We start from the raw sequence: 9,467 nt of genomic DNA on the forward strand, positions 1-9,467 counted from the left end.
ATAAATTGGTTAAATTGCTGTCTCTGTTTTAAAATGAGAATTCTGTAAAACTGTCCTAAAAGTGCACTTGATGGTTATGATATTGTGCTTTAATGGAGATCAAGAAACAGCTTTGTTCTTGTATTTCAGTGCAGAGCTAGTTAGTTCTTATAGTAAGTATGAAAAGGAAAATTTTAAATGAGACTTTTTTCATTACCACATAACTGTCTTTGGCTGCTTAGTTTACATATTTGTGTATATTTTCAAATAAAATATTATAGGAGCAGTGTGTAGAAATTAGTTCACTCTTACAAACAAACACCTCACCTCACTCTCCCATTCCAAACGTAAAGAGAATCTACGTTGGCCATAAAAAACACGAAAGGTGTGAAAGATATTACGTCTCAGTCATGAAAACACAATAATTCTGAGTTTCAAGTGATTATAGATCAATGAAAATGTAATTATGAAAACCTTTTTCCATTTCTGCAAATAGAATCCCCTAAAGTCCTTCACACTGAACCTTTAAACTTTATAAGACAAAAAGCTTTGAGGATGAGAAGCAAACAGTGTGAACGGGAAACTGGAAAAGACAGAGCCGTTAACGACAGCCTAAACTTTACTAGCATACAGATTAACATGCATTTTAAATTCTAATGCATTGCCGCAACTCTTTCCGGACCTACTTGCATTTCCATGGCTCTGACTGGCCAGTTGTGGTTTAAGTCGCGGTCAATTCATGATTTAACTGCTTCTCTTTTTTTTTCTTCTTCCATGTCAGCTTTTGCATTTTTCACTCGTTTTGAATTGAATGCGCGCTCTTGTGTACGTGTATAATCAGGTAAAAAAAACAACTTCAAGGCCTCTCCAAAGACTCAGATACAACTTGTCCATGTGCCCAGTGGAGCAAAGACAAAAGCTGTGTGTGTGTGTGTGTGTGTGTGTGTGTGTGTGTGTGTGTGTGTGTGTGTGTGTGTGTGTGTGTGTGTGTGTGTGTGTGTGTGTGTGTGTGTGTGTGTGTGTTTGATTGAGTGATTATGTGTCTAATTACTTGTTTAAGTGGGCTTGTTTACAGGTTTTGTGCCATATTGGACCTATTAATCTAGCTCTGTTTGCTTGCAACACAGTTCGATGATTCCTGACTCGCTCACTGCATGTGTGTGTGTTTGTTTGCTCATGTGCGTCACAACCCACTTTTATTTGTATTTTTTTGGCTTTACAGGCTCTTCCTCTGTCACTTTCAATCATGTTGCACTGTAAGCAAGGACTGTGTGTGTGTGCGTGTGCGTGTGCGCGCGCGCTCAATTTGGTGCAGCACTAAAGCCTGGGGACAGCTCGGATGGAGTGATGGGAATCAGAGCCTGAGGAAGGAGAGGAGAAGGATGAGAGGAGAAGGAAAGGAGATAGTTGTGTGTTGTCTGGCATTCCAAAGAAGCTTTATGATTTAAATGATAAAAGAAGGCTCGGCCATGCATTATGTATTAGGCATTGTACGTGTACTGTAATTCCAATTAAGCTCTCAGCTTGGCTGAGCTCAGGGAGAGAGAGGGCGAAGAAAAATGTGTACAGGAAATGAGAGACGTACAGAGCAGGAATAGAAAAAAAAAAAGGACTGTAAAAAATTGACCAGACCAATCAGGCAACATTTAGTGGCTTCTGAAAACAAGCAGGAAAGACAACCTTGGCTTTCTCTGACAAGGCGAGACAGCAAGAAAGGAGAAGGTAATAACAAGAGCGAGAGGGGGGGTTGGACATCTCATGGCTTCGGTTTGATGTGTCGGTTCTCTTGTCACGCTCGGTGTTTGTTCACTCACTCACAGCGCGCACCAGCTGCGAGTGTGAGCACACTCACACGAGACAGAAGATGCTTCTTGTTTTCGCTTCTCTAAAGAGACAGACTGGCTGCTGTTTGAACCTTTGGAGAAGATTTGGAAGAGCGTTTAACCTGACACTCACACACACATGTGCACACACAAAAAAACAACAACCCAAAAACATACACCCCAGGACAGGTTTTCATATTCTCAAAGCTGTTGACCTTTGATTAAAAAAATAAAAATAAAGGCATGATGGATGTTTTCCCTCCACAATCTGATTCTATATCTGATCTGTTTGTAAAGGCGAGGCCTGGACAGACTGCAGAGAACACGCAGTCTGAGAGAAAGGTTGATGAGAGATGAGTACATACATGGATGTTTTCGGTAAATATTTATCCACACAGGTTTGTCAGACTTTGAGCAGATGGTTAGCTCGAGAATCGAGTCGGAGGATGATAGTAGTAATTCCCTTTCACAAGAAGGATCTGAGTTTGAGCAGATGTTGTACAAGTATTATTACTGCCCAAGTGTCTCCTAAATAAGGCCCTGAAATCCCAGCAGATCCACAAAAACCACTCGCGAGCTGAACCTGGCTCCTCGTGCAGACATTTTAAGACCACGAGTCAAAGCAGCAGTTTTGACTGAATCCCATGTGGAGGAAGAAAACATTGCTTCATGTGCAACTTTGCCTTTAAAGTTCAGTGGCTTTGACGTGCATTGAAAAATAGAAAATAGATAGTTAAGCCTGAAAGAACAATCAAATATCATTTGGGAAATTCAAGTGAAATTTATCGACAGTCGTAGCCTAAGTTCATGGTTTTCATTTAAGCCATAAATGCTTTTTAAGTGACAGATATAGCAAAAACATATTTAAAACAGCCAAATTTTGCTCCACTGCTCCACTTTAGATGAGTCCAAAACCCCTTCACATGTCAACAAAGAATTAAATTTAAGTTTTGCTGTCTTCAAAGTAATTGTTCACAATTTTTCCTGTCTTCCTGTTTTCCGGTTATAGGATGGATACCAATCTCTTACTGTCTTTACACAAAATATATAATAAAATCGCAAATTGTCGTTTTTATTGTTGACTTTTTGAAGGATTTTAACGAACATAATATATTGTGTTGAATAGTGAGCTTTACAGGTGCTTAAAGGCAACTCTTGTTATGTTTGAACAAAGACAGGGGAGCTGTTTGAAAATGTGATATAGTCATGTCGTTATATTGTAGGATTCTACTGCAAGTTGATAAACTCATTTATTGAATTGACACTCTTCCCAACCATGCCTTCATGGTGTTTCATGGTGCATATTGAAAGTTGGATACTGAATAATGTAGCTTTGTTCTCGAGTAACAATGTCTCAAAGTAGCTCATGGGCAGAACTATGTTTGTAGAAACTGAATTTTATATTTGAATTTAATTTGTAAAACTTGAACAATTGCTTTAAAAATTGGAATCTGTATTGCTCAACTTGAAATTGAAATCTTGGTTTGAAACTGAATTTCATTCAAGTCAAAACTGAATGTTTGATTCTGAATTTGAATTAATTTGGTTTAAAACCACATTTTAATATCAATGAAAATTCATCTCTCTAGATTCGGTTCTCACATTTCAAATTCAGTTCTTGAAATTCAGATTCAGTTCGTGTCTCACATCTGGGTCTTTGAGGAAGAGCAATCGAGAGCAATTCAAATATAAATGGTTCAAATTCAGTTTCTACTGACACATATTTCTGTCCATAGTAGCTTCACAGGTAAAGCATAGGAAAATTATTCAGGAACTGCTTTAATTGTGACTTTAGTAAATAATATAAAAGAAGGATTTGAACATTTTTACATGTAGATAGAAATTAGACTGTTTGGGGTTTCTCTTTGCACTCAGCTGTTTTATACGGCATACTTATAGGAGTTGTGAAAACTGGACTAACTGCAGTGCCTGAAATGTGACCGAGCTGTTCATCCTGTAAAAAGGACATAAAGCTATCTGCTCGGCTCTGATATCAAGATTCCCCTCCATCCCTCCATATCTCAGCCGCTTCTTCACATCTATATTCAGCTCGACTGTCAATCCAACTGACTCTAAGACTCAAATCTGCTGTCTCTCTTGACACTGTCAAACAGTAATAGACTGTTTGTGTGTGTGTGTGTGTGTGTGTGTGTGTGTGTGTGTGTGTGTGTGTGTGTGTGTGTGTGTGTGTGTGTGTGTGTGTGTGTGTGTGTGTGTGTGTGTGTGCGCGTGCATGTGCTTGTGCTTGTGCTTGGAGGACCAGGCCTGTGCTTGAGTGATGTATGCCGCTTTCTTCCTTCCATAATGATCCACCGTATGCAGGAATAAACTGACTTTGTGTGTGTCTTTAAGAATGTTTGTGTGTGTTGATAATATGTGCATATATCTGTCCCTACATCGGTCACAAAACACAGCAACAAGTCTGAATCTTTGTCCTCCAAATGCATAACGCATCATGTGGACCAAACTCTCTGCATGTGATCATTTATGCGTGTGTTGTAACTGTGTTGTGTTGTGCAGGTGGAATATCTGTTGCACCTGCATCTTCTCCCCGGTGGTTGATATTGTGTCACATTTCAATCGGAGTGAAATAGATACGTTTCCATATTTTATTTTTGGACACCACTTGGTAGAGTTTGAGATAAGTGGTGTTCATGTACGTTACACGCAGAGCCATGTGTTTGCTCCCGGTGTGAGCTCTCATTACAGCCAAACATTACCTCAAGTGATTTCAAGATTTGCAGGCTTTAAGCTCAAATTAAATCTGAGATCTGAGGTTAATTACACTCAGATACTTAAAGGGCATCACAAGACCGCAGAGGTTAAGGCCTATAGATTTTAATGATCCCCTGACCTTTTCCCGTAGCACCATCATGAGGCTGATTTTGGGTTTTTATTGAAATATCTTGGAAACTATTGGATTGATTGTCATGAAATATTTTACAGATTTTCTTGTCTTTTTCGAGATAGTTGAGTTTTTATCTAGAGCCACAATCAATTTAAAATGATCAAATACTTTGATTTATGACCAAATTCCTACTAAAATAATGACATTCCCATTAACCCATAGCCATATTTCTGTGTTTACTGCTAATTAGGAAACACGATAAACAAAACGGCATGTTTGTAGTAATATTGCAGTTCTGTACACTATTTCTAATGGTCCCATTAACATTGTCCAAGTTACCAAAAACAATATCGTGCAGCGTTTGCTGAGTAGCAGCAACAGCGGCCTCTGTGGCCACAAGTCATATTCACAGAAAATCATAATGTCAATGCAAACAAGCAATCACGTTGTACACTTGCGTAATGCTCACGTAAAAATATCTGGTCAACCAAATTAACCCTAGAAAACTCAAATTTCCCTGACAACAAGAGCACTTATTCCCAGTACTGGTGTCGAACTGCGTTGCCTCGCAAGTTTGTTAACATCACTTTGAGATTTCTCAGTAGCAACCTAAAACCGCTAGAAGTTCAAAAGAGCAAGAAACTCAAAAAGGTTGGACAATTTGAACAAACCAACAGGTTAGCTAAACTAGAGAAACCGGTTAACACTGAAATTATCACCCAACCTATTTGTGGTTAAAATTCAATTTTGACTGTTACTGTATTTTCCTGTAGTTGTGGCCATGTTTAAATTGACCAACATTACAAGTTTTACACCCAAAGAAAGGGGTTCACATAATCTGACTAAATGTTTTGGCTTGTTTGTAAATGGCTTCATCGTCTAACTTTGTTTTCCCTCTCTTGTCTGACTTGTTATCGTAACAGTTATTATCATTTAAATAAACGCATTTTTCTTCAGTGGGAATTTGCACACACATGGTTTTTAAAATCCTAGTTTTCGATCCCGCACAGAAAGACCGTTTGATCCCATCCGCCCACTTCCGAAGAATTTACATTAGTTCCTCCTTAATTCGTTAATGTTTTAAATCTTTCAAGATAACAAGTTTCAAAATAGGTCAGTGTTCAACACAGCTCCAGAAGTCTCATGTAGAACCATTTGTTTTTTGGGCCTCGTGTTAAGTTTGCAAAATGAAAAGTTTGAAGCTGAAGTGTGAAGGGTGTTTTGAAGTGCGTCTTGGTTCTGGTGTGTATTCAGTCCTTGGAAGCAGTTGGCGCACTTAAAAATGTATGTATCTGCTGCTTTCAGTGCATGTCTGCCTTTCTACTCTCTGGCTCGCCTCCTCCATCTTTCTCCATCAGACATTTTCTACACTCCTAAGCCTCCTCTTCTCTCTTGTCTTTCGTCCCCTTAATTCTCATTATACCCAGGTGACCTCCTCATCCACCTCTGTCTCAACATTCAAAAATGTTCCTGTCTTCTCTCCCTCCCACAGCTTGTCATGATTTATCTGGTCATATCTCTAAATGGAAGGCCTTGAAATTGTATCATTAGCCATGCATGACATCCTCCATCTCTACAACTGTTGTCTGCCAACGCTCTCTCCCGTCCTTCGGTCTTTCTTTAAATGGTAAATGCATTCAAATACAGAATGCTAATGCTATTTTGCAGATCTACTCACAGTACTACAAGGATAAGCTTATATTATGTGTAAAATATAATCAGTAATTGCACTCGGGGACAGTGTCACTTTGATTGACAACAGTCTCCGAACTCTTGTGCGAAATGTTCAGGTTCACCGATACCCACCATCCTGTAAGCAAAGTCGTCTTTTTTTTTTTTTTTTTTTTTTAAAGGCTTTTATGTTTTTTTTAAGGATGACTTGTCCTTCAAGGATAGAAAGATGGAGCGGGGCTGCTACAGAGATGAGAGATTTCAGAGGTGAGGGAAGGAAATTCATCTGGCTACGCTCACCTTCTCAACTACACAAGAGCAGACATGGGCTCCACATTTATATTTGATCTGCCTCAGCTCCAAAAATACCCTGACAAGAACTGGCTGTTGTCTGTGTGCGTGCCTGCACGTAAACGAGTACAGCTGCGCCAGTGCAGGCTTAATAATAGAGATGGCAAACAGGTGAGAGGGTGCAGAGGAGGTGGACTGAGTCACAAGAGAGAGGCAGAGAGACGACCTTTCAACCCCAGCACTCTGCCTGGCTTCTGCCTGGCCTGTAAACCACCCACAGTGCGCCCCCCCCTCCTCCCCCAGCAGCATTTAGCTGTTTAAATTTGCATGTAATTCATTGATGTAAAGAGGCGGAAGATGGGATTAAAACATTACGTAAAGGTCTGTTTATGGCTCTATGAATATGCGCTCCGAATTGTTTTGGTAACTGAGAATGTTCCTCTCGAAGTTGCAAATAACCGCAGGAAGAAAAAAAAAGGAGAAGGGTTTGTGTGTGCATGTCTGTGTGAAGGCTCCTGCCAGGGGAGCGGTGGTCAGCCACGGGGCCAACACTGGATGTGACCTGACGCTCTGACCTCATCAGGTTTCGTCAACCGTGCGACATTGTAATCACACACGGCATTAAAAAGCTGTCGCTGCAGGAAGCTACAATACCTCTAGTTTCCACAGAACTCTGTTGTTGGTAAAAGTCCAAATGGACCAGCCGCTTTCGGTGGTTCGTCAGCCCGTAGGTGTTTAGAGTTGAAGAGGTCTGCTGAATGATAGCTTGTTACCTGGAAGAGAGACTGGTTGCCAAATTTCGGGCTGCTTTTCTTGGCATACGTTCTCTGCAGGGAAGAAGAAAAAAAAATAAAAAAATGTGATCACACTTGAAAAGAAAAAGTTAGTTTCTCCTGACTCTTATCCCCACATGTGTGTTTACACTTCTTTTTCCTCCAGGAGACGGCTTCCTCCTGCGACGCAGAGCTCCTTTCGCTACTCCTGGATGCCGGGCTCCTGGTGGGCTGCGTCTCCTCAGCCCTGTACCCCCTGCTCAGCTCACACATGCTGTCCCACCAGCAGGAGGGAGGCTGGGACGTGGAGAAAGCTGCCGCCGAGCTGGTGGCAGCAGGCCACGGGCCCGAGGCGGGCTCCCTGCTGCTGGCTCACCGTGGAACCCACCAGGCCCAGTTCACCTTCAACTCCGCTTTGGCCGTTCTCCGGAAATGGCTGTGAAGGAAGGAGGAGGGAGGTGGTGGTGATGGTGGTGGTGGAGGGATGTGGTGGGGGTGGGGGGGCGCGATGGGGACCGTAACCGTATGCTGCAGTGACAAGGCAGCCTTAGGTAAGGAGAGGGGGGGGGGGACTGGAGTTCCACTGGATTGAGAGCTGAAGAACGAAGAGTGAGGCAAGAATAGAAGTAATAGCAGGTGATAGCTCTGCGTTTAGTTGTGTAATCAGGTTTGGGGTTCATCAACGGGAGACACGTCAACAACAAACAGCAGCGTCTGCCCTGAAGGAATGAGAGCGGATGCTTTTAATGCTGAAACATCTGCTCAATTAGAAACACACACACACACACACACACACACACACACGCGCGCGCACACAAACACAACCTCTGCTGTCAGTCATGAATGAATATTCAGACTGAGGGCTAATCACAAAATGCACTGGCTGCTTGCATTTATTTTATGTGTGTGCTGTGTCCTATTGTGTGATAAAGTAATTGAGCAGTAGCCGGGAAGCAGTGGGTGGATATTAGCCTATTGTTCCGTGACAGGTTTGCCTCTTTAATGTCCCATCATTAAACACCCTGCCTCTGCTCCATTGTTTTCCCCCTAATAATGTCTAATTAATTCCATCTAAACAAATTAGCCCCACAGCTGCCCCGTGCAGCGTGTGCGGATGCACAAATACTGTATACGAGACACCCCAGCGATATCGTGGAGAGCTAATAATGATGAGGAATAAACGTGTGTGTGTGTTGACGCACAGCCCGATGCTGTCAGCCCGGTTTGGTTCACTCAAATAAATACAAGACTTAAATGCAGCTTTCATGCTGTCCCGCCTTTCACATCTGAAATAAATAAAGAAAAAAAACACACAAAAAAAAAATCGAAGAATGAGTCATTGTATTTCTATTTTTATTGTATTCTTCCTTCCTCTCAAGTGTTGGTGGAAAAGTACAGAGTTGCGAAACATTTCTTGTCAATTATACGTCTGTCAATCTTTTTTTGATTGTTAAAGAAAAGATTTTTCAAAGTCGACCCTGTTAACATCTCACTGAGTTTTACTTTTCTTTTTAATGAACGGTTTTAAAAACGGCATCCATCTCGTAACGAATGCATTCAAAACATTTGCATTATAATTACAGTGTTTTTATGTTGTTCCAAGATAATTGCACAGCCATCTGACCCAAACAACGAGCGTGTATTTACTGCAGCCCTCAAATGCACTTCTCATTTTCAAGCAGTTTTAGTTCTTTAAAGTGTTTTCACTGGTCAGCTTTCACAACTCCGTGGAGGGTTTGGAGCAACCACGTGCTTTTCTCTTCTGAATCTGCTGTCGCCAAAAGCATTCAGAGCTTTTATTTTTCTGCTGATAATTGCTAATAGGCGAAAGGATTTTTTTTTTTTAATTTTTATGTTAGTTGCAAGGCAGAGATTTGGAATTATCTTGTTTGTTAAAGCATTAAAAGTGTGATTTTTTGTTGTTGTTTATTTCTATTTTTAGACTGTTCAAAATGGGACCGATACAGTGGTGCTGACTGCAGGTCCCCAGAGCAGCTAGTTTTGTTTACTATCTGCACTAAAAAAATATGCCTCCCCCATCAAAGTAAAACATCACTTTAATGAACAGTGGTAGGAATAATG

The 9,467-nt window shown here is 41.1% G+C and overlaps 1 protein-coding gene across 1 annotated transcript in view; it reads left to right on the forward strand.

Moving 5' to 3' along the window:
• Positions 1–7,846, forward strand: part of nbas (NBAS subunit of NRZ tethering complex) — a 153,597-nt gene extending 145,751 nt beyond the window's left edge. Inside the window, exon 53 of the mRNA XM_069722866.1 lies at positions 7,552–7,846. Within this exon, the coding sequence (XP_069578967.1) occupies positions 7,552–7,827 (276 nt within the window). The 3' untranslated portion in view covers positions 7,828–7,846. The remainder of the gene's footprint in view (positions 1–7,551) is intronic.
• Positions 7,847–9,467: the final 1,621 nt, after the last annotated feature.

The sequence above is a fragment of the Brachyistius frenatus genome, unplaced genomic scaffold (genome assembly GCF_029030835.1).
Source record: "Brachyistius frenatus isolate BFR_SWC_R1_liver_20210118 unplaced genomic scaffold, ASM2903083v1 Contig_307, whole genome shotgun sequence".
Classification (NCBI taxonomy): domain Eukaryota; kingdom Metazoa; phylum Chordata; class Actinopteri; family Embiotocidae; genus Brachyistius; species Brachyistius frenatus.